This window comes from Heterodontus francisci, chromosome 8 (genome assembly GCF_036365525.1).
Source record: "Heterodontus francisci isolate sHetFra1 chromosome 8, sHetFra1.hap1, whole genome shotgun sequence".
NCBI classification, from domain to species: domain Eukaryota; kingdom Metazoa; phylum Chordata; class Chondrichthyes; order Heterodontiformes; family Heterodontidae; genus Heterodontus; species Heterodontus francisci.
The window spans coordinates 116,225,812-116,252,266 of NC_090378.1; the positions used below are offsets into that span (position 1 = coordinate 116,225,812).

Genomic DNA, 26,455 nt, shown 5'->3' on the forward strand with positions numbered 1-26,455 from the left:
TAATCGGTAAATGAGCTGCTGTTCCTCGAGCTTGCGTTGATGTTCACTGGAACACTGCAGCAATCCCAGGACAAGGATGTGGGGATGAGAGCAGGGGGGAGTGTTGAAATGGCCAGCAACCGGAGTCATGCTTTCGGACTGAGTGGAGGTGTTCCGCAAAGCGATCATCCAACAGGTGAGATTGTGAGTTGTGAGGAGGATGCAAAGAGGCTTCATGGAGAGTTAGACAGACTAAGTGAGTGGGCAAGAACATAGCAGATGATGTAATGTGGAAAAATGTGAAGTTATCCACTTTGCTAGGAAGAACATAAATGCAGAGTATTTCTTAAATGGTGACAGATTGGAAGTGTTTATGTCCAAAGGGACCTGGGTGTCCTTGTTCATAAGTCACTGAAAGCTAACATGCAGGTGCAGCAAGCAATTAGAAAGGCAAATAGTTGTTGGCCTTTATTGCAAGAGGATTTGAGTACAGGAGTAAAGAAGTCTTGCTGCAATTGTATTAGAGCCTTGGTGAGACCGCACCTGGAGTATTGTGTACAGTTTTGGTCTCCTTACCTAAGGAAGGATATACTTGCCATAAAGGGGAGTGCAATGAAGGTTCACCAGACTAATTCCTGGGATAGTGGGACTGCCCTATGAGGAGAGATTGAGGAGATTGGGCCTATAATGCTCTAGAGTTTAGAAGAATGAGGGGTGATCTCATTGAAGCATACTAAAAGCTTACAGGACTCAATAAGGTCAATGCAGGAAGGATGATTCCCCTGCCTGGGGGGTGTCTAGAACCAGGGGACACAGTCTCAGAATAAGAGGTAGGTCATTTAGGACTGAGATGAGGAGGAATGTCTTCACTCAGAGGGTGGTGAATCTTAGGAATTCTCTATCCGAGAGGGTTATGGAGGCTCAGTCACTGAGTATGTTCAAGACACAGATCATTAGATTTCTAGATATTAAAGATATTAAAGGATATGGGGAGAGTGCGGGAAAACGGTGTTGAGCCATGATCTAGTTGAATGGCGGAGCAGGCTCGAGGGGCCGAATGGCCTATTCCTGCTCCTATTTCCTGTTCCTATGTTCCAAAACAGCAATGTGATAATGACCAGATTATCTGAAGCAGATCTAAATCCTTTCCACAGTTGCATGTTGAACAATGTTCATTATAATGATATTTACTGCTCAATGACAAAACCACACAAAAACGTATTTAAGACTTAAATGAATAAACACACATCACACAGATATCATTAGACAATGGAGCTGGAGCTTAATGTTCAGTCATATACTTGCAGAAGCTACATTGTAAAGTCTCTCCTGCAAAACAGAATACCCAAACTCAACAACTAGACAAGCATCTAAAGCCTAAAGTTGTGAGTAAATCCCCAAACCTGAGAGGATTTGACAGTCTCAAGCTGGAATACCACCACTGTGTTTGGGAAGTTAATACATTGCACATGTGGGCCTGATGCGACTACACAACAGGCAACTGTCTCCCGACTCAGTCCTCAAAGCCAAATGCAGATACAGAAATAAAGGTGTACTGAAACAGATCCCATTAACACAGACATTACCATCGCTGAATCTGCCACTATCAACATCCTGGGGGTTACCATTGACCAGAAACTGAACTGAAGTAACCATATAAATACTGTAGCTACAAGAGCAAGTCAAAGGCTAGGAACCCTGCGGTGAGTAACACACCTCCTGACTCCTCAAAGCCTGTCCACCATCTACAAGGCACAGGTCAGGAGTGTGATGGAATACTCTCCACTTGTCTGAATGGGTGCAGCTCCAACAACACTCAAGAAACTCAACACCAACCAGGACAAAGCAGCCTGCTTGTTTGGCACCCCCTCCACCACGTTCAACATTCACTCCCTCCACCACTGATGCACAGTGGCAGCAACTCACCAAGGCTCCTTAGACAGCACCTTCCAAATCCGCAACCTCTACCACCTAGAAGGACATGGGCAGCAGATGCATGGGAACACCACCACCTGCAAGTTCCCCTCCAAGTCACACACCATCCTGACTTGGAACTATATCGCCGTTCCTTCACTGTCGCTGGGTCAAAATCCTGGAACTCCCTTCCGAACAGCACTGTGGGTGCACCTACCCCACATGGACTGCAGCGGTTCAAGAAGGCAGCTCACCACCACCACCTGCTCATGGGCAATTAGGGATGGACAATAAATACTGGCCTAGTCAGCGACCCCCACATCCCATGAAAGAATAGAAAAAAGACAAATATCTAGGCTCAGTCCCCACATTACTTAAGTACTGATTAATGGAATGAAAAGGAGAGCAGACTGATTACAAAAATAATTCTGAATGGCACAGAAACAGTAGGTGCATAATGGAGCTTGCAAATGTGTTTATTAACAAAGAAAAATAGCCTGTAGTTTTATGTCTCTGAGACTGCTGTTAGCATCAGTGTCACGATGAGTGTAGAAATGAAACAAAGACAGCTCTGGGGAAATGAGCTTAAGGGTTGGTGCAGGATCAGTTGAACCCAGTACACACAGGAATACCCTCCCTGTAAGCATATCCTCCTCACATGTTACCTGTCAATTAACTTGTGGAGGATAAAGGAAAGTGTTCACCAAAGGGACATTAAAACACATTCAACCCAATCATTTTGATGGGCAGAGTCACTGAATGACTTGCAGCCTGTCACATCAAATTGCCATGGGAAAGGGGTTGCAAGACCGACTTGGCCACAAGGGCCAGATTATCCCTTGCACCAGTTAGCTGATAGATTGCACCCCATCCAAGGCAATCAACAGTATCATCTCCACAACTCAGCAACACTGAGGACTTGTCCTTGCATTCTGCTTCAGATCCCCACCTTCCCATCCTGTGCCCCACAGTCAGGTCCAGGACAAAACAAAGCCCAGAAATCGCAAAGCTAAGAAAGGAGCGAAAGATAGGGAGGCAGACCCTCAATATCACCATCACAGCAGAGCAGGTACGTCTCCAGGAACACAGTCAACACACTCTGGGGACAGAGCCACCACCATTGCCACCCAGCCAATGCTGGAACAGCCTCACAGCAACACGAGGATGCCACACAGCCAAGCACACACGCACCACCAATGTTACAGGCCCAGTGCAAGCCCACCTCACACGGTCGACAAGCCCACTCGCATGTACACCCACGCCATCAAATACAGAAATGGGCTCATCCCACTTAATTCCTCACACTTCAATCTTACTTTACTAAGTAAGATGTTTTAAACTCAAACGGTGTCCACATCAAACACTGTCCACGTTTAAATTTGTTTGTGGTAGCCCTGAATAGCCCTCCCTGAACAAACACTGTCCCGTTAAACAAGTGAAGTATCAATACAGTTCATCTTCTGTTCCCTTGCGTTAGGAACAATTGCTTTAAATAACTTCAGTGTACAGTGTCCATCCATGAGAAATGCCTCCATCTGCACATTTGCCAGTCTGCACAAACTCTGTGCTGGTCATTAGCACAGTGGAGAACAGGACAGCTGCAAGAGGCCAGCAGATTGGTGAAAGCAATGTTTTTTTTTGTTGCCACTAATTGAGTAATTGAGGCTTGTAAGCAGCTGTAGTGACAAGAGCTCCATATTTAGATCCATTCTGAACAAATCAAATCAAGCAGAAAAAAAGGTCTCCAGTTCCTCGCTAACTTCACATTGCTCAAACAAAATCACTTGCTGCCCGCTCAGCACCTGAGCAGGGTATAACCCACGGCAGACACCTCTGCTCAGTACTGCGTGCCTGGACAGCGTCAACTCCTGTGCATTTTCCATTTGTGAAAGCGAATGCGTGGAAAATGGAGGGCTGGAGAGTACAGAAATAGTAAAGGTGTCCAACCCAAGTTGTGCTCATTTCAAATCAAGTTCACGGTGCATCTGTGAACATGATCACAGTACAATGGATTTCACACACCTGAACACAGTAGAACAAGCTTCACACGCATGAACACAGTACAATCGGCTTCACACACGTGAACACAGTACAATCGGCTTCACACGTGTAAACACAGTACAATCGGCTTCACATGGGTGAACACAGTTCAATGGACTGAGACGTGTGAACACAGTACAATCGGTTTCACACGTGTCAACACAGTATAATCGACTTCACATGTGTGAACACAGTGCAATGGGCTTCACACACGTGAAGACAGCGCACTGGGCTTTGCATGTGTGAAGACAGTACAATAGGCTTCACACGTGTGAGCGCAGCACAACAGGCTTCACAAGCATGAGTACAGCACAACGGGCTTCACACGTGTGACCAAAACACAACAGGTTTCACATGCATAAGCACAGCAGAACAAGCTTCACACGCATGAGCACAGCACAATGGCACTCTGGAACTTCAATCAATAGAGACATCCCTCTTTTACCTCCAACGATGACATCAAACTTAGCAGTACCCTACCTTGGTGATCAGGATTCTGTACTTTTCCAGCATCGCTTGATTGTCATGGCAACCCGACAACAATTGCCAAACCTCTGCTCTGAGTGCTTCTGGAACACCATTTCTGACGAGGACATGCAGCCCCTTGGGCCTCACAGCCAAATTGCTGTGCCTGAGGGAAGAGACTCAGTTAACAGACATACACAGAACATAACGTTACTGCTCAGACTTAATAAAGCAACAATACATGGGTTGATCTGGCAATGCCTTGCTCATAACCCCCCTCTTGCTGTACCCTTTTTAACCCACTCTGATTCTTCATGACCCGCCCCCTGAGCTGAGACTGCTACATGGTGTTTAACCATAGCTCAGTGGGCAGCACTCTCGCCTCCAGCTCACGAAGCTGTGGGTTTGAGCCCCACTCCAGAGATTTGAGCGCATGATCCAGGCAGTACTGAAGGAGTGTTGCACAATTAGAGAAGCCGTCTTTTCAGTGAGGCAATGAAAGAAGCTTTGTCTGCCCTTTCAGGTGGGCATAAAAGATCCCACAGCAACATTCGAAGTTGAGGGCTAAATATTGGCCAGGACACTGAGAAAACTCCACTGCTCCTATTCAAATAATGCCATAGGATTTTTCACGTTCACCTGCGAAGGCAGACGAGACCTTGGTTTAACAACTCATTCAAAAGACAACACCTCCAGCAATGCAGAACTCCCTCAGTAATGCACTGACATGCTAGCTCAAGCCTCTGCATTGGCTCTTGGGTCTTGAATCCAGGACCTTCTGACTCAGAGGCAAGAGTGCTACGGGGGGGGGGGGGGGGGGGGGGGTGCAGCAAGATGAGGTTAGCTTGGGGAGAAAGCAGGAAAGATGCGAATATATAAAATAACTCCTGTAAGGAGTCATAGAGTTCTTATGACACAGAAAGAGGCCATTCGACCCACTGAGTTCTTGCTGGCTCTCTACAGAGCAATCCAGTCAGCCCCATTCCCCCACTCTATCCCTGTAGCCCTGTAAGTTTATTTCCCCACAAGTGCCCATCCAATTTCCTTTTGACATTATTCATCATCTCTGCTTCCACCACCCGCATGGGCAACAAATTCCATTCGCTGCATAAAAATAGATCTTCCTCACACTCCACTGCATCTCCTGCCCAAAGCCTTCATCTGTGTCCCCCGGTCCTTGTACCATCAGCTAATGAGAACAGCTTCTCTTTGTCTATCTTATCTAAATCTGTCATAATCTTGTACACCTCTATCAAATCTCCCCTCAATCTCCTCTGATCCAAGGAGATGAACCCCAGCTTCATCAATCTAACCTTGTAGCCAAAATGCCCCATCCCTGGAACTATTCTGGTAAATCTCCTCTGCAACCTCTCAAGGACCCTCACATCCTTCCTAAAGTGTGGTAGTCAGAACTGGATGCAATACTCCAGTTGTGGCCTAACCAGAGCTTTTTAAAGGTTCAGCATAACTTTCCTACTTTTGTATTCAATACCTCAGTTTATGAAGCCCAAGATACCATATGCTTTACTATTCTCTCAATATGTCCTGCCACCTTCAAGGATCTGTTGACATGGACCTCAAGGTCCCTCTGCAACACATTACATCGCATCAACTATCTTTCTCAATTTTCCTCGATGCAACACTACACCTCACCTCCAGCAAACTAGCGACAGGTGTGGAGATAACCTACTGAACAGATCTGTTCAACCTACACCACCTGCAATCCAAAACCAAATTCACTCCAACCTCAGTCATCGAGCTTCAGTATGCAGTTGACACTTGCGTATGCGCTCACTCTGAAACTGAGCTCCAGATCACTGTCGACTCTTCTCCGAAGATATGAGAAAATGGGTCTTTTACTAAACATTCAGAAAACAAAGGCCCGCTTCCAACCAGCTCCCACAACACAACATCTCCCCCCCCCACCCAATCAATCGAGATCAATGGTGAGGTCCTCGAAAATGTGGACCATTTTTCATATCTTGGGAGCCTCCTCTCGACGAAGGCATAGACGACAAGGTTCATCATCGCCCCCAGTGAGCCAGCTCAGCCTTCAGCCTACTGAGGAAAAGAGTCCTTGAGGATCAGGATCTCAAACCCGAGACTAAGATCATGGTTTACCAGGCAGCATTGATCCCTGCGCTCTGACATGCTTTGGAGACTTGGACAACCAACAGTAGGCACCTCAAAACACTGAAGTACCACCAGAAGTGCCTCTGCCAGATCTGCCAAACCCAGTAGCAGGAAAGGTAGTCAAAAAGCAGCGTCCTCTCCCAAGCCAACCTGCCCAGCATCAAGGCACTCACCCAAAACCAGCTCCACTGAATAAGACATGTTGCTCACATGCCTCACACCAGACTCCGAAAGCAGCTGTTCTACTCAGAACTTGGTCACAGCAGCAGACTCCCAGGAGATCTGCAGAAACACTTTAGAGACATCCTCAAAGCGAAAGCTCATTCGGGAAGGCATCATACACCTGGAGGGACTTCGTCGGAAACATGGGGAGGCGAAGTCGAAGCATCGGAGGAAGCACACAAATCTCCAAACTGCTCATCTTCCTGATCCTTCAAGCACCACTTGCTCCTCTTGCGGCAGGGTCTGCATATCATGCATTGGACTTATCAGCCAGCTCAGAACCCCCTGAACCGGAGTGGAAGCAAGTCATCCTCAATCCCGAGGCTCTGCCAAACAAGAAGGATGCCCGGCCACCTTCAAGGTTCCTCTATCCCTGTGCACTTTTTAGAACATTGCCTCTCCCTATCCATCTGCCAAAATATATCACCTCACACTTCTTTGTATTAAATTCCACCTGCCACATGTCTGCCCATTTTGCTAACCTCTCAATGTTCTGTTGCAGTAGATTTGCACCATCTTCGCTGTTTGTCGCACCTCCAAGTTTGGTGTCATCAACAAATTTTGAATTTTTTTTAATTCATTTCATGGGATGTGGACGTCGCTGGCCATGCCAGCATTTATTGCCCATTCCTAATAGTCCATGAGAAGGTGGTGGTGAGCTGCCTTCTTGAACCGCTGCAGTCCATGTGGGGTAGGTACACCCATGGTGCTGTTAGGAAGGGAGTTCCAGGATTTTTGACAGGTATAGACAGGGTGGATAGCAAGAAGCTTTTTCCCAGAGTGGGGTATTCAATTACAAGGGGACACGAGTTCAAAGTGAAAGGGGAAAAGTTTAGGGGGGATATGCGTGGAAATTTCTTTACGCAGAGGGTGGTGGGTGCATGGAACACATTGCCAGCGGAGGTGGTAGACGCGGGCACGATAGCGTCTTTTAAGATGTATCTAGACAGATACATGAATGGGCAGGAAGTAAAGAGATACAGACCCTTAGAAAATAGGCGACAGGTTTAGATAGAGGATTTGGATCAGCGTAGGCTTGGAGGGCCGAAGGGCCTGTTCCTGTGCTGTAATTTTCTTTGTTCTTTGTTCTTTGATTTTGACCCAGCGACAGTGAAGGTACAGCAATATAGTTCCAAGTCAGGATGGTGTGTGGCTTGGAGGGGAACTTGCAGGTGGTGGTGTTCCCATGCATCTGCTGCCCTTGTCTTTCTAGGTTGTGGAGGTTGTAGGTTTGGAAGGTGCAGTCAAAGGAGCCTTGGTGCGTTGCTGCAGCGCATCTTGTTGATGGTATACACTGCTGCCACTGTGCATCGGTGGTGAAGGGTGTGAATGTTTGTGGATGGGGTGCCAATCAAGCAGGCTGCTTTGTCCTGGATGGTGTTGAGCTTCTTGAGTGTTGTTGAAGCTGCACACATCCAGGCAAGTGCAAAGTATTGCGATTGGATTATGTGATCTGGTTCAGTCGTCCCCTCAGTGCACAGGCTTTGGGGAGTCAAGAGGTGAGTTACTCGCCACAGGATTCCGAGCTTCTGACCTGCTCTTGTAGCTACGGTATTTATTTGGCTACTCCAGTTCAGTTTCTGGTCAATGGTAACCCCCCCCCAGGATGTTGATAGTGGGGGATTCAGTGATCGTAATGCCATTGAATGTCAAAGGAAGATGGTTAGATTCTCTCTTGTTCGAGATGGTCATTGCCTAGCACTTGTGTGCCGCGAATGTTACTTGCCACTTATCAGCCCAAGCCTGGATCTTGCTGTATTTCTACACGGACTGCTTCAGTATCTCAGGAGTCGTGAATGCTATTGAACATTGTGCAATCATCAGCGAACATCCCTACTTCTGATTTTATGATTAAAGGAAGGTCATTGATGAAGCAGCTGAAGATGGTTGGGCCAAGGACACTACCCTGAGGAACTCCTGCAGTGATGTCCTGGAGCTGAGATGATCGACCTCTAATAACCACAACCATCTTTCTTTGTGCTAGGGACAATTCCAACCTGCGAAGAGTTTTCCCCCAATTTCCACTGACTCCAGTTTTGCCACGGTTGATGCCAGACTCGGTCAAATGCTGCCTTTATGTCAAAGGCAGTCACTCTCACCTCACCTCTTGAGTTAAGCTCTTTTGTCCATGTTTGAACCAAGGTTGTAATGAGGTCAGGAGCTAAGTGGCCCTGGCAGAACCCAAATTGAGCATCACTGAGCAGGTTATTGCTGAGCAAGTGCCGCTTGATAGCACTGTCAATGGCATCTTCCATCACTTTACTGATGTTCGAGAGTAGACTGATGGGGCGGTAATTGGCCGGGTTGGATCTGTCCTACTTTTCGTGTACAGGACATACCTGGGCAATTTTCCACATTGCCAGGTAGATGCCAGTGTTGTAGCTGTACTGGAACAGCTTGGCTAGGGGCGCGGCAAGTTCTGGAGCACAGGTCTTCAGTACTATTGCCGGAATATTGTCAGGGCCCATAGCCTTTACAGTATCCAGTGCCTTCAGTCGTTTCTTGACATCACACAGGGTGAATTGAATTGGCTGAAGACTGGCATCTGCGATGCTGGGCACTTCAGGAGGAGGCCGAGATGGATCATCAACTCGGCACTTCTGGCTGAAGATTGTTGCAAATGCTTCAGCCTTATCTTTTGCACTAATGTGCTGCATTCCCCCATCATTGAGGATGGGGATATTTGTGGAGCCACCTCCTCCTGTTAGTTGTTTCATTGTCCACCACCATTCATGACTGGATGTAGCACGACTGCAGTGCTTAGAGCTTATCCGTTGGTTGTGGGATCGCTTAGCTCTGTCTATCGCATGCTGCTTATGCTGTTTGGCATGCAAGTAGTCACCAGGTTGACACCTCTGTATTCCAATATCCAATTAATTTATATATGTTTAAAAAAAAGCAGTGCTGCTTGCACTGACCCTTGAGGAACAACACTGTCTACCATCCTCCAATCTGAAAAATATCCATTTAGCACGACTCACTGTTTTCTGTCCTTAAGTCAATTTTTTATCCAATTGGATGTTGACCCTCCTATTCCAAGAGCCTCAATTTTGTTAACCAGCCTTTTATGTGGTATTTTGTCAAACACGTTCTTCAAATCCATCTGGACAACATCCACTGTGTTCCTTTCAGCAACCTTCTCTGTTACTTCATCAAAAAATTCAATTAGATTAGTCAAGCATGATCTGCTTTTTACAAATCCATGCTGGCTCTCCTTAATTAACTCAAACCTCTCCAAGTGCCTGTTGTTCTTTCCCTGATTATAGTTTCTAAAACCTTAACCACCACTGATGTTAAACTGACCAGCCTGCAGTTACCAGGAATGTCTTTACACCCTCCCTTGAACAAGGGTGTCACATTTGTCACTCTCCAATATCTAAGGAAGATTGGAAGATTATGGAAAACCCTTCCAGTATCTCCACTCCCACTTCCTTTAGCAGGGTGAGATGCAAGCCATCCAGACCAGGCAATTAAACCACTCCAAGCATAGCCAGCCTTTCCAGTACATTCTGCTTATCAATTTTCAGCTAATCGATTCCCTCTATCAGCTCCACTTCTACAGATACTTTGTCAACATTCTCTTCCTTAGTAAACACCGATACAAAGTACCCATTAAGTACGCTACCTTTGCCCTGTGTCTCTAAGAATATATCACCCTCTTTGTTCCAATAGGCCCTACCCTCCCTCTTACTACACGCTTAATATTTACACGCTGGTAGAAGATTTTGGGCTTCCCTTTTACGTTACTGCCATCCTATTCTCATATTCGCTCTTTGCCAGTCTTATTTTCCTCTTCACTTCCCCTCCCAACTTATTGTATTAGGAATCTTAATTCAGCACAGGCAAGAAGGGCACGCTCCTCTGCGAAAAAAATCTCTTTAATGCAGTAGCTGGAGTATAGATGAAGAGCAACATCTGACATTGATTTAGTGCCTCTAAGAATGAAAAATTAGCACATTTCAATCTTAGGGAAAGCCCAGAAAAATTACAGCAGCTTCCATATAACCCTTCTAACATACCAGGAACACACCTTTTAATTCTCAAGGCACGGGATACCACCAGAAATCTCCGATATTGCTGAGAATAATTCTCCTCCTGTCTGAAAAGCCTCCTTGAGGATTTTTGCAATGTTGATTTCTCAGGGTCTCGGTCTAACGGGTATTGTTGCACTGCGATCAATGGCATGATGCCACAGGCAGCAGCTGAGCTATTTGTTAAAAGCTGACAATTTTTTTTTACGGCTCTGCATTTCTGAACTCAAAGTGTTCGATATTTGGGGAAAGGTATACTTCACAATCTTTGGATTTAAAGCAGCAGCAGAGTGAGGGAGGGAAAGAGAGAGCGAGAGGTCGTGAAGGAGAGAGAGAGCATGAAGAGGAGGGAGTTAAAGCATTAGGAGTGAGGATGAGGGAGAGCGCGGGCAAGGGAGAGAGAAAGTGTGTACAAGGGAGACAGTGAACAAGACAAAGCATGAAGGAAAGCATGTGTGAAGGAAAGAGTGCAGGGACGCGAAAGGGAGAGGGGGCATGAAGGGGAGAGGGGGCGCGAGAGAGAGAGAAAGCGCACGAGAAAGAGAGAGCACGCAAGAAACAGAGAAAACACGAGAGAAAGAAAGAGAGAAAGAAAGAGAGAAAGAAAGAGAGCGTGCGAGAAAGAGAAAGAGCACGCGAGAGAGACACGCGAGAAAGAGAGATGCGCACGCAAAGGAGAGGGAAAGCGGGGAGGAGAGAGAAAGCGGGGCGGAGAGAGCACGAGAAGGAGAGAGCGCAAGGAGAAGAGTGCGCAAGGAGAAGAGTGCGCAAGGAGAAGAGTGCGCAAGGAGGAGAGCGAGTGCCAAGGGGAGAGAGCGAGCGCCAATGGGAGAGAGCGAGCGCCAATGGGAGAGAGCGAATGCCAATGGGAGAGAGCGAGCACCAATGGGAGAGAACGAGCGCCAATGGGAGAGAGCGAACACCAATGGGAGAGAGCGAACGCCAATGGGAGAGAGCGAGCACCAAGGGGAAAGCGAGCGCAATGGGTAGAGCGAGCGCAATGGGTAGAGCGAGCGCAATGGGGAGAGCGAGCGCAAAGGGGAGAGCGAGAGCACAAATGAGAGCACACATGCACAAGGGAGAGAGAGAGCAGGGGAGAGCGTGCCTGAGGTGGAGAGAGAGGAGGAATTGGGATGAGAGGGTACAAAAGGGGAAGGGAGAGAATGAAAGGAGAGTGTGAGCGAGCACGAAAGGGTGAATTAGCGCGAGGGCAGTGCAAACATGGGGGAGGCAGGAATGCAATGGGGGGGGGGGGAAAGCAAAGTGGGGTGAGTGAAGAGGGGCGACCGAGGGTGGGAGAGCAAGGGTGGTGAAGAGCACGACGGGACAGAGCACATATAGGGAGAGCGTGGCAGGGAAGAGTGCAGGGGTGGAATAGCATAGGGGGAGGGTGAACGAGCGGCGATGGAGATAATGGGGTGTTACAGCAGGGATGGACCACGGGGTGTGCGCGAGCTGTAGTGTGCAGAGGGAGTGTGCACGCAGAGACCATGAGGGAGAGAACATGGGTGAGGGCGGGAAAGCGAGGGGTGGGGGGGGAGGAAAGAGTAGAGGAAAAGAGCGAGAAAGCAAGACAGGAAGTAAAAGAGATCAAGGGAAGGAGCACGAGAGGGAGAGCATTTGAGATAAAGAGAAAGCAAACGAAAGAGAGCTGGGACTCAAGGGCTCGTCAGGGAGCAGCCACACCAGATGGTGACACCACTGGAACTTAATACATCATTTTATTCCCCCAACCATTAGCTTTACCAACGACAACATAGATCAGTAAAAAGAAACATATTGGCTTGTCAACAAACAATAAATGCATCCTGCAGTAGAATGCAGATTTGCTTCCTTGTGGATAATTATGGTACTCACCATCTGTGCAGCAATTCTCCCCACGATTCCAGGATCTTCTCAGGGCAGTCCTTGGATACGTCCCCAGTGCCACTCGACAGTTCATTATCACTGTCTGCAAGACAGCAGAAAGAGAGGCTTGCTCAGCTGTATATCATTAAACAGATCGTAGATTTTTAAACCAAGGATTCTGTGGAATCACAGAGGATGCCAGAAGTATCAGATTTGATGGCTTCTATATTTGGTAATGTTGTTACTGCACACTAATTACGCAGATTTTCTTCAATAAAACTTTTCTTTTTTGTAGCTGACACAGTAGGGGTGATTTTAACCTTGTCAGCCTTTTGCAAACCGAGCAGGCAGTTAAAATCGGCTGGGAGTCTTATTCACATCCCCCTCCACTCAGGTCAAATTCTAACCTGCTGAGCAAACAGAAAGCACACCCACCCGAATCATTCTTTAAATAAACAGATTAGGTAGTTGCGGCCTGGTTGCTATTCTAATTGGTGGTCTGACTGTGGCAACTGTTGTCGTTTTCCCAGTAGGTGACACAGCACAAGAGAAGTTAAAACCCTAGAGTAATTTCAAAGTTATTGTTTAAATTTTCCCTACAGGGCCAAGACGAGCAGGAATGCTCCACAAGGGAAGCTTGGGCCTTCCCTGCAACCTGCCCCACCAACCCCTCCCCCCCCCCCCCACCCCGGCGTCTGGATCGTTACATCTTACCCAAGTGCCCGGGACTGTTCCTTCCGCTACCACCACCTCCTGCCCCCTGATCTTCTGTCCCCATGAAATGAGATGTGTGAAGTGATTTATTTTGGTAGGATAGAGGAGGCAATATAAACTAAATGCGACAATTTTAAAGGGGATGCAGGAACAGAGAGACCGGGCAGCTATGTGCACAAGTCTTTGAAGGTGCAGGACAAGTTGAGAACGCTGGTAAAACAGCACACGGGATCCTTGCTTTTATTAACAGAGGCATAGAGCACAAAAACAAGGAAGTTAGACCTTTCTAACTCACTGATAAGCACAGCTGGAGTATTGTGTTAAATTCTGCGCACTATATATTTTAGGAAGGATATCAAGGTCTTGGAGAGTTTTCAAATCCCCCCCCCGGCCTCATCCATCCCTATCTCTGTAATCTCCTCCAGCCCTACAACTCGCCAAGATATCTGTGCTCCTGCAATTCTCACCTCTTATGCAGCTCCGATTTTAATCACTCCAACACTGGTGGCTGTAACTTCAGCTGTCTGGGCCCTAAGCTCCTGGATTCCCTCCCTAAATCTCTCTCTCCTCCTTTAAGACACTCCTTAAAACCTACTTTTTTGTCCAAGATTTTGGTCAGAATTCTGGCCCTAATATCTCCTTATGTGGCTCAGTGTCAAATTTTGTTTGGGAATGCTCCTACAATGCCTTCAGCCAGTTTACTGATTAAAGGTGCTGTAAAAATACAAGTTGTTGTTGGTGTTGAGGGTGCAGAGGAGATGTACTAGAATGGTATCTGGGATGCGGAGCTTCAGTTATGTGGAGAGCATGGAGAAACTGGGGTTCTTCTCCCTAGAGCAGCGAAAGTTAAGAGGAGATTTGATAGAGCTGTTCAAAATCATGAAAGGCTTTGATAGAGTGAATAAGGAGAAACTGTTTCAGTGCCAGCAGGGCAGAAGACAACATATTTGAAGTGATTGGCAAAGGACCCAGAGGTGAAATAAGGAAACTTCTTTTTTTTACATAGCAAGCTGTTGAGATCTGGAATGCTCTGCCTGAAAGGGTGGTGGTGGAAGCAGATTCAATCGTAACATTCAAAATGGAACTGGATAAATACTTGAAGAGGGAAGTTCGCAGGGCTCTAGGGAAAGGGTAGGGGAGTGGGACTAATTGCATTGCTCGATCAAAGAGGATGCAATAGGCCGAATGGCCTCGTTCTGTGCTATATGATTCTATGAACTTGGCCAAATTTTAAAATCAATTATGAGGTAAATATGCAAAACTATAGACAGTTCCCCGTGGACAAGTGTTACATCTACGCCGAAATTTGAAACTAACCAGCAGCATTCATAACGCTCAGAGTAATACTCACCCTCCTTTAATCCAAAATGAATAATTCTCACATCCAACACTTCTCAATTAAGGTATTTTTATATTGATCTTAAAGTTACTATGACAAAAATCTATTTTCGCCTTTGTTGAATTTTTAACTATTATTTTATAACATAAGAGGAGCAGCTAAGGTCACATAGTATTCCTCAAAAGAAAAGTCATTAGCCGGAAGACTAAACATGGTGCAAATTTCTGAGGCAAGCACAACAGGTAACCCAAAGTCCAAATGGTCTAAAGTGGCCAGAGACATCACATGCAATAATCCTTGCCATTGGTGACAGTATACAATATTTTTGAGAGTTAGAGCCTTCTATGGATGGTTATTGGTCTAATGTAATCAGGAGAGATGTAGACACTTATTGTCTTTTTGTTTCCATATAACTTAAAAGGAATAATTTCAAAGGAGAGAGCCCTATGCTTCAGGTGTCATGCTGACTTGTAGAAGAGTTTGGTCAGTTCTCAGGCTCTAAATTGTTCTGCAACACAAAACGTTTATGTTTTAAACTCAATGTTTACAGCAAGTAGAGGAATATATTGATTACTGCTTTCCACTGTCCACTTGCTGCTTTACACTCGCTGCTTTGTGCTGCTCATTCACTGGTCTTTTTTTTATTCACTCAGTACCCTGTTCCTACTTTCTCCCCATATCCCTTGATCCCTTTGGCATTAAGAAATATATCTATGCCCTTCTTGAAGATAGTTAATGACTTGGCCTCCACTGCCTTCTGCGGTACAGAATTCCACCACCCTCTGAGTGAAGAAATTTCTCCTCACCTAAATTCTAAACTGCTCCCAATCCTCAGACTTGCTGCTTTTTCTGACAATTTTATATGCCTCCTCTTTGGATCTAATACTATCCATAATTTCTTTTGTAAGTCACAGTTGAGCCACCTTTCTGGTTTTATTTTTGCGTCAGACAGGAATGAATAATTGTTGTAATTCATGCACACGCTCTTTAAATATTACCTTACCCCCAACCCCATGTGTTTTAATTCTGCACGCTAATCTCTTATGTGGGACCTTAGCGAAAGCCTTCTGAAAATCCAAATACACCACATCCACTGGTTCTCCCTTATCTATTCTACTAGTTACATCCTCAAAAAATTCTAGTAGATTTGTCAAGCACGATTTCCCTTTTGAAAACCCATGTTGACTTTTGATGACAGTTTTATTACACCATTACCGAGACTAGCCTTCAATTCCCGATTTTTAAAAATTAATTAATTGAATTTAAATTCTACCAGCTGCCATGGCATTTAGCCTGGGCCTCTAGATTACTAGTCCAGTGACATTACCACTGTGCCACGTCTCCTCCCAGATTTGTGCTTCACTCCCAGTACCCAAATGCAAGGTACAAATCTGGTCTGAAGGAGCAACAATAGCACAAAGACTTTTGTGCAGTCAGCATTCTAGTGCAGACGAGCAAAGCAAGAAGGTTGTTCTGCAATGTTCTATTTTTCGGTTTTGAACACAGATGGAAACATATTTATAAATAGAGGAGTGAAAATTGAGATACAATTACATTAACAGTTTCCATTGTATTGCAGAGCTGTCATTGCCACATAAATCCTAGGTGTGAGGTTTTCACAAAACCTGAGAAGACAATTTTCTCTGAAACTGTTAACATGGCTAAAATCAATCAGAATCTGTACGTGTGCTGTATCTGTAATCACTGCTCTTGTTAAACAAGGAGAATCTGTATATGGTGCTTTTATAACAAAAAAGTACAATCCATTGGCATTAATATATGGTTCTTCCTCAACTTTATCACTAACTTCATTTATTTTTCTCCTTCAGTGTATCTTTTTCTGTATTTCTTGCTCCCTCTTCACACATCTCATGGCTGTGGCTATTTGCTTCCAGCAAAGAAAAGTCTGAGAAATTCTTGAAACAATTATACAACTGGGAGAGTAGTCCTTGTGCAGGAGATATGCATGACATTTCCTCTCGCTTCAGGGGAGTTGATATCTATTTTATTTTATTTTCATCCCTTGTACATTGACCTAAAACATTAACTCTGTTTCCCTCTTCACAGATGCTGCCAAATCTGGTATTTCCAGCAGTTTTGTTTTTATTACCAAACAGAGATAATCTGGCCGTTACCTCATTGCTATCTGTGGGAACTTTCTGTGTGCAAAATTAGCTGCTGCATGTCCATTACAACAGCGTCTACACTTCAATAGTTCTTCATTATCTGTAAAGAACTTTAGGAGTTCCTGAGTTTGTGAAAGGTGCTACAAAATCTATCAATGGGTGAAAAGCATCAGATTTGCTGCATGCTGGTAAACTTAGATGGACTTCGGCCACACTGGCCATATTCCCAGAGGTTAAATTGGATTGATACAGGACATGGGGAGGTGGTGGAAATTCAGCTGCATTCCTTACCTTCCAACTGTGATGGTTAGCAGCCAAAATAATTTTTATATTTTTATTAGGTAAGGGCATCACGGGATTATGAAGCTAAGGCACGTAAATCGAGTTGAGGTATAGATCAACCATTATCTGAGTAGCAGAACAGGCTGAAGGCACGAACTCACCTCCTCCTCTTCCTAAGAAGAGTTCTATATATACTGTCGGTCATCTATACTTAGTGTGACCAATCTAGGGTATAACTGCAATGGCTTTCACTGGCAACTGCACCTCTTTTTTTGATCTACATTTTCAAATAGTATCGTCAGAGACTGACTAGAGAAAGCAAATATGCGGCATGTAAGACAACAGGCAAACACTTCTTTCCATCATATTCAATGGCCCACCCTTAGGAAATGTTAGCCCCAGATTTCAGGACCATAATTAAATCGACATTATCTGCTTGCTTTCACTTACGAACAGAAATCGCATAATTTAAAAAAACACATTCCTGACAAGAAGGCTTGATTACAGTAAGAATGCCCCAATCAGAGCAGCACAAACAGTGTAACAGAAAGGTTTCTATACATGCTGAATAAACTGGGACTTGTTTACATGCTGATATGAAGTTGGCCATGGATTTACTCGCCCCGTAACCGTACAGAACACACCGACTTTGACAGCAATGCTGGTAAAGGATGATGAAAATAACATAACTTCTGTTATTAAAATTAGCTCAGAAATCCATGGGTTGCTGAAGACTTGAGGGGGGCTTAAATGAAGGCACCTGGCCTATGAGTGCCACTCTCCTTTTGCTATTGGCCCTCAATTGGCCTTGTTGGAGCACTGCTAGGAATGAGGCCAGCGCTCGCCTCTGGCAATAGCTGGCGCACCACATACAAAGAATGAAGTGGAGAACAAAAGCAGACTTTTGCTGAGATAGTGGGAAGAAACTGGAACCCTGAAATAACAGTGAACATTTCAGTCTGACCAAGCTCCACATGGCACAACACAAGTCCTAGTTTAGTTAACATTGTCAAAAAAAAGTTATCTTTTTAATCCCGTGGTCCGCAACTGGCTGTGAATTTTGTACTACACCACCCCCACGCCTCCAAAAAAAAGTGTGAATGTTCACACCGTTGCCAGTCCAATAATGCACCGGTTGGAGTGCTCTACAATGTTGAGTTCTGCACAAGCGTTACGAGAAACATTCCACAGAATTGTAATGCAAGAGCCCTAGAGTGGGGGCCCTTGTACAATTCAAGTCAGTAGTGCTGACTGCATCAAATGAAACATTCCAGGAAAAGGGTTGGGTGATTTTTCTTTATTTGTTTGTGGGATTTGGCATCGCTGACTAGGCCAGCATTTATTGCCTCTGAACTGAGTGGTTTGCAAGGCCATTTCAGAGGGCAGTTAAGAGTCAACCACATTGCTGTGGGTCTGGAGTCACATGTGGGCCAGACCAGGTAAAGATGGCAGATTTCCTTCCCTAAAGGACATTAATGAACCAAATGAGTTTTTACAACAATTGACAATGGTTTCATGGTCACCATTACACTAGCTTTTAATTCCAGTTTATTAATTGAATTCAAATTCCACCAGTTGCCATGGTGGGATTCGAAGCTTGTTCCCAGAGCATTAGCCTGGGCACAGGATTACTAGTCCAGTGACAACACCACTATGCCACCATCTCCCCATTATTGTCCTCCCACCACCTGGCACGGTACAACTACAAACTTGTTAATTACATTGTGTGGTGTCACTCAGAATAAAATCCCAGGGACCCAGGTCAAGTGACTGAAATCGCCATTTTCTAAAAACACAAATCAGTGAGAAAGACAATTCATTGTATTTTGCATTACCGTAGAGAAATTTCACTTGCAGAGATCTCTACACCCCTTTGTTCCTACAGCTGGTTAACCATATAAACTAGGTAACTAAAGGACCAGCAATCAAAGTGATCAGAATCTCATCAACCAAAGCTCTTTTAATCAATCAACCAGATTTCTGGAGACAGAAAATTGAAAAGTAGAGAAGTTACGTTAAACTGATACTGAATCTTTGTAACACCACACTTTGAGTACTGCGAGCAGTTTTGGAGGCAGTGGGGGAGCAGGGGTGTTGTTGTTGGAGGGAGGTGAAATTGGCGTACACCAGCAGGCTTGCAGTGAATGGGCAGCCTTTTTTCATCGGCAAGTTTTTATTTTTCCATTGACTTGGAAAATAACGCCAAGATTTTCAATTTCAGACCAAGTAAAAGTGACAGTGAGACTAGGAAACAAGTCTCCAAAAATAGTTTGAATGCCCGTTTTGCGAACTTCAGTGGAAAAAAGACAGGGCGTGGTGAAAAACAAAATAGCTGTCAATTCTCTACGAGCCCATTTCACGCTGCTGGCATGGACCAATTTCACCCCTCCCCCACCCCCTCACTCTCCATATTCTAAAAAAGGATATAAAGGTCTGGAGAAGGAATAAAAGAGATTTATCAGAACTGAAAAATTATAACCACCAGGAAACACTGAACACGTTGGCATCTTCTCTCGAAAAGAGCGGGCTTTAAAATGATGAAGGGACTTGATAGGGACATTATCATGCAAAATTAGGGCTCATGAGACTGGTGGTAATATAATAGCATGGATTGAGGATTGGTTAACGGACAGACAACAGAGTAGGAATAGATAGGTCAGTTATGAATTAACAAGTTGTACCTAGTGGGGTACCGCAAGGATAAGCGCTTGGGTCTCAGCTACTTATAATCCTTATCAATGATTTAGACAAGATGACTGAGTGTTAGCTATCCAAGTTTGCTGACAACTAGGTAGCAAAGTATGCTGTAAGGAGCACACAAAGAGGCTGCAATAGGATTTAGAGGGTTAAATGAGTGGCCTAGAATGTAGCAGATGGAATACAGTGTTTGGTAGGAAAAATAGAAAAGCAGAATATTTTTTGAATGATGAGAGTTCTTACAATCTGTTTTAACATCTCTAGCCAGTTTACACTTTTTCTTTTTTTTCTTTTTATCACCTTTTTGGCAGCCCTTTGCTGGTTTCCAAAACACTCCCAATCCTCAGACTTGCTACTAGTCTTTGCAACATTATAAGCCTCTTTTTTTAATCTAATACTATCTTCAACTTCCTGAGTAAGCCATAGATGGATCTTTCTTATTGCGTTTTTATTTTTCAATGGAATGCATTTTATTGAACATTTTGAATTGTTCCTTTAAATGTTTCCCACTGTTTATTTATTGCCATTCCTTTTAGTCTACTTACCCAATCAACCTCAGCCAGCTCTCTCCTCATACTTAGGCCAAAACAAGATTCTTGTTTGTGATTGGAGTATGTGGATTTCAAACTTAACATGGAATTTAATTGTATTATGGTCACTATTTCCCAGCAGATCTTTTACTATGAGGTTACTAATCAACCCTACCTCATTACACAATACTAGATCTGAAATAGCTTTTTCCCCAGTTGGTTCCACAATTTATTGTTCCAGGAAACGGTCACAAAAACATTCAACAAACTCATCTTCTAGATCACCCTTGCCAATTTGATTGGTCCAGTCGATGTGAAGATTAAAGATCCCACAATTATTACATTGCCTTTGTTACAAGCTCCAATAATTTCTTGCTTAACTTTGATCACCTTGTAACCATGTCTCTGTAAGGGCGATTAGATCTAAACCATTTATTTCTATTTGTGTCACTGGTTCATCTACCTTATAACCTTACATAAGGAAGGATATACTTGCCTTAGAGCCAGTACAATGAAGATTCACTAGACTGATACCTAGTATGAGGTAATTATCCGATGAAAAAGGATTGAGTAAACTAGGCCTATATTCCATGGAGTTTAGAAGAATGAGAGATGATGTCATTGAAACAAAGAAAATTTTAACAGGCTGGACAGAGAATATTCTGGAAGGATGTTTCCCCTGACTCTGGGGAACCTAGAACAAGGGGTTAGAGTCCCAGAATAAGGGGTCAGCCATTTAGGGACTGAGATTGTTAATTATATATTAATTGGGTGTTTGTGTTTAAGTATATTCTGGGGGTGGACACTAACTGGGGATTCACTTCTGCTTTTAAAAAACAGACTGAAACTGTGGTTGTTGGGTTTGGAGGTGCATGTTTATAATGCACATCTCTGTAAATAAAAGCTTATAAAGTGTGTAAAGACTAGGCTCCAGTTCTATCCTTTATTGCCTGGCTTTCTGGAATAGAGGAGCTGAGAAATTTCTTCATTCAAAGGTTTGTGAATTTTTGGAATTCTCCACCTGAGAGAGCTGTGGATGCTCAGTTGTTGAGTATATTCAAGACAGAGATCGACAGATTTGTGGATATACTAAGGGAATCAAGGGATATGGGCATGGCGCAGGAAGAGGTAGGTGAGATAGAAGATCAGCCATGATCATACTGAATGTTAGAGCAGGTTCGAGGGGTTGAATGGCCTACACTTGCTCCTTTTTCTTATGTTCTTATGTGTCTTCTAGTGTCCAGTTGTAGAGCGGTATGGATAGAAGGCTGGGATATGCGTGGGGGAAAGGAGGGAAAGACAAAATGATTTAGAAAAAGGAAAATGAGAAGTTCGTGCTCCCGATTGTGCTTGTAATAAAAGAGTGCTATTTATATTCCTCAACACAATCCGTCTCTTCACAAAGCACCATCTACACTTTTTTTTTATTGAAGAATCAGTAATAAAAGGAAATATTTACAGGATGCTGCTCTGAAATGTGTCCAGATGTTAGATAACATTAGCCAGTTACTCATTGTTTGACCTTGCTTGACTACCTCTGCCTTTGTTAAAGAGCTGGAAATGAAGCCCTTTGTAATCTCATGCACCCTCTCAGCCTGCAGAAGAAAAGATGCTATTAACTGATTTCATTTGCCAGCACAAAGTTGTGATTGCTTTGCAGATTGCTATCAGTATTTAGGAAACGAGCCCACTGATCATGCAGTTCTTTCATCTGAGATTGAATTTGACAGCATGCAGAATGAATTTACTCAGAACTGTGTCCGACACAGAAAACAAAAATCTCATAAAATAGGCACTTAGAGGAATGCCAATTAATCTGTTTATTACACCGGCTCTGAATCCTGGATACATCATCTAAATGTGAACTGGGTCTCTGATTCAATTGCCTGCCCATGTTTTTATATAACTAGGCGTAGTTTGGGCTGATCTGACCGCTACTAGAGAGAATTAAGCTAGCCAATTAAGTTGTTGACTGCCCAAATTTGCTATGCAAAGTGGAGAAAGTTTGCCACAGAATAGCCAATTTCAGCTCATTAGTTGTGCCACCCTCTGTTGCTGTAATCATTTCAATCCTTTCTAAATCACAGCTACATATACTGCTCTATTTGAGTGCAAATAGTGGGCACTTAGATGCTTCCTATTTATACTGTAGCCTCCGGGTTGTCCCTAGGCTTCAAATCAGACTGGAACATTGGTGCCCCTTATGTGTGTTTCATGTGTGATTTAGGAGCTTGGTCTTTTTTGAGATATCAGCCTTGGCTCAGTAGGTAGCATTCTCGCCTCCAAGTTACAATTTTGTGGGTTCACGGCCCACTCCAGAGACTAGAGCACATAATCTAAGATAACATTTCAGTACAATGCTGAAGGAGAACTGCACTGTCAGAAGTGGTCTTTGAATGAGACTTTCAACCGAGGCCCCATCAGCCCTCTGAGGTGGACGTAAAAGATCCCTGGCAGTATTGTAAGAACAGCGCAGCAGTTCTCCCCAGTGTCCTGGTCAATATATATTCCTCAACCGACATCACTAAAACTCAGTTTAACCAGTCATTATCAAATTGCTGTTTGTGGGATCTTGCTTTGTGCAAATTAGTCTCCACGTTTCCTAGATTACAACAGTGACCGTACTTCAACCATACTTCAGCACTTTGGGACACCCTTCGGTCGTGAAAGACGCTATATAAATGCAAGTCTTTCTACCATCAACATTCTTCCTCTGCCATTGAGTCATATACGGTACTAACCAATCAAAGCCATCCAATTCTATCATGGGCTTCTCTTCCCACCTCCTGTCATTGCAAGTTTACTGCAGCTGCATCCATCATTACTGTGCTGTGTACAGTTTCTCTTGGTCAACCCCTAGCTCTTTTCTCTTGTGGCTTCCAAATCCATGTGTGCTTAGCGATACTTCTGTCAGGCATTCTCAGAACGTGACCAATGTCAGTACATCTTCTCTCCCTGACTGTTATAGGCAGGTGAGAAGGGGTGTGAGGTTCATGGAAATGCACAAGAGCATTTTTTCAGATCTTGGAATGCAGAGAGAGAAGTGTCCGTGTATCACACTGGAATGGAGATATGGAAGATGTAAATGCAGAAGTTTGAGGCAAACAACATACATGTCTACCTGCAGCTCCCAAATAGCTGGGGGGTGGGGGGGGGGTGCTGCGGGGCGGTTTCAGTAATACTACCTTGGCGGAATGGTGGCAGAATGGATCACCAGCCTTCTATAAAAGCTTGTCCAATATTCACCCCAGTGATTTTTACAATTGCCAGACAGTTATATGAAAAGGAACAATGTGCAGAGTTATGGGGAGAAGGCGGGAGAATGGCACTAAGTGAATTGCTCACTCGGAGAGCTGGTGCGGACACGATGGGTTGAATGGCCTCCTTCTGCGTTGTAACAATTCTGTAATTCCGTGATGAAAGAGATCAAAATACTAAAGAACTAGACATTGAAGTAGTATCCCCAAAGACAATGAGCAATTTTTTAGCCTATCTTGGTAATCAATAGAACACCTCATGCCTATTGTGTTGGGAAGACCTTGCTCCTGGGCACCCAGCAGGGGTTGTCTGACACAGGTCAACCCTTCTGGTTGCAAAGAAGGGGAGATAAAAACGGAGACACTAACACACTTGCAGAATCAACTTTTTAAACAGAAAGTTGCTAGGGTAGGCTGTGGCCAGACTCAGAGGTTTAGGATGTAGTAAGGTGCTTAGAAGTTATTTTGATTAAGTCAAACAAATTGATCCATTATCATGGTGAAGAACAGAATGTTTATTATTTTGCATTGTGACAACAAGATAGGAATGAGGAGGAAGTCATTCGGCCCCTCTAACCTGTTCTGTCATTCAATTAGATCACGGCTGATCTGCATCTCAACTCAATCCACCCACTTTTTAGAATTAGAATTAGAATATTACAGCGCAGTACAGGCCCTTCGGCCCTCGATGTTGCGCCGATCATCTGACCTACACTATTCTATTTACATCCATATGTCTATCCAATGACCACTTAAATGCCCTTAAAGTTGGCGAGTCTACTACTGTTGCAGGCAGGGCGTTCCACGCCTCTACTACTCTCTGCGTAAAGAAACTACCTCTGACATCTGTCCTATATCTTTCACCCCTCAACTTAAAGCTATGTCCCCTCGTGTTTGCCATCCTCATCCGAGGAAAAAGACTCTCACTATCCACCCTATCTAACCCTCTGATTATCTTGTATGTCTCTATTAAGTCACCTCTCCTCCTCCTTCTCTCTAACGAAAACAACCCCAAGTCCCTCAGCCTTTCCTCGTAAGATCTTCCTTCCATACCAGGCAACATCCTAGTAAATCTCCTCTGCACCCTTTCCAAAGCTTCGACATCCTTCCTATAATGCGGTGACCAGAACTGCACGCAATACTCCAGGTGCGGCCTCACCAGAGTTTTGTACAGCTGCATCATGACCCCGTGGCTCTGAAACTCGATCCCCCTACTAATAAAGGCTAACACACCATATGCCTTCTTAACAGCCCTATTAACCTGGGTAGCAACTTTCAGGGATTTATGTACCTGGATACCAAGATCTCTCTGCTCATCTACACTACCAAGAATCTTCCCATTAGCCCAGTACTCTGCATTGCTGTTACTCCTTCCAAAGTGAATCACCTCACACTTCTTCGCATTAAACTCCATTTGCCATCTCTCAGCCCAGCTCTGCAGCCTATCTATGTCCCTCTGTACCCTACAACACCCTTCGACACTATCCACAACTCCACCGACCTTCGTGTCATCCGCAAATTTACTAACCCACCCTTCTACACCCTCATCCAGGTCGTTTATAAAAATGACAAACAGCAGTGGCCCCAAAACAGAACCTTGCGGTACACCACTAGTAACTAAACTCCAGGATGAACATTTGCCATCAACCACCACCCTCTGTCTTCTTTCAGCTAGCCAATTTCTGATCCAAAGCTCTAAATCACCTTCAACCCCATACTTGCGTATTTTCTGCAATAGCCTACCGTGGGGAACCTTATCAAACGCCTTACTGAAATCCATATACACCACATCCACTGCTTTACCCTCATCCACCTGTTTGGTCACCTTCTCGAAAAACTCAATAAGGTTTGTGAGGCACGACCTACCTTTCACAAAACCGTGCTGACTATCGCAAATGAACTTATTCTTTTCAAGATGATTATAAATCCTGTCTCTTATAACCTTTTCCAACATTTTACCCACAACCGAAGTAAGGCTCACAGGTCTATAATTACCAGGGCTGTCTCTACTCCCCTTCTTGAACAAGGGGACAACATTTGCTATCCTCCAGTCCTCCGGCACTACTCCTGTCGACAATGACGACTTGAAGATCAACAACAACGGCTCTGCAATCTCTGCAATCTAAAGAAATCTTTAGCAATAACTTTGGTCCATAACTGTTCATATCTTTAATACCCAGGCAAGTCACACTGATTACATTGAGTCCAACCACAACTATTGCTCTCTAAATTAATTTATTCTCTGAGAAATAAAACATCTTAATGTTCCTGCCCTTGTCTCACTTAACTGCAAACCAGTCCACCTACTGAAAGATTGAGAAATGCCACACTCACACAAGGAGAAATTATCAAATATAAAATGAACTGATGAATTGAAGACACCTTTTGCTGCAAAACAAGAGAGAGTCAGAGGTCAGGTGACCTCTCCCATACAGCAAATACACTTGGTAACTGCTAGAACCCTGAACGAATCGTCATGTCTGATCAACTGTTGAAGAAATCTTTAGAAATGTAAACGGCCCATTCAATGTTAATGGCTACCTCTCTTCAACAAAAAGAACAAAGAACAGTACAGCACAGGAACAGGCCATTCGGCCCTCCAAGCCTGCGCCGATCTTGATGCCTGCCGAAACTAAAACCTTCTGCACTTCCGGGGACCGTATCCCTCTAATCCCATCCTATTCATGTATTTGTCAATATGCCTCTTAAACCTCCCCCGGCAGCAAGTTCCAGGCACTCACCACCCTCTGTGTAAAGAACTTGCCTCGCACAAAGTGACTTTGTAGACACCAGACTCAAACTCAGGTTAATGGGTGTGAAAAAACACCATTTTATCAAGACGGCATAGAGATGAGCAACATCCAACCCTATTGTCTAA

The 26,455-nt window shown here is 44.4% G+C and overlaps 1 protein-coding gene across 1 annotated transcript in view; it reads right to left on the reverse strand.

Annotated features, from left to right (window-relative positions):
• The window catches only part of LOC137373241 (rab GTPase-activating protein 1-like), a 556,698-nt gene that overhangs the window by 318,742 nt on the left and 211,501 nt on the right, over positions 1-26,455 (reverse strand). The window contains exons 12-13 of the mRNA XM_068038091.1: positions 12,642-12,735; positions 4,414-4,564 (exon numbers count right to left, since the gene is read on the reverse strand). Of these exons, the coding sequence (XP_067894192.1) occupies positions 4,414-4,564; positions 12,642-12,735 (245 nt within the window). The remainder of the gene's footprint in view (positions 1-4,413; positions 4,565-12,641; positions 12,736-26,455) is intronic.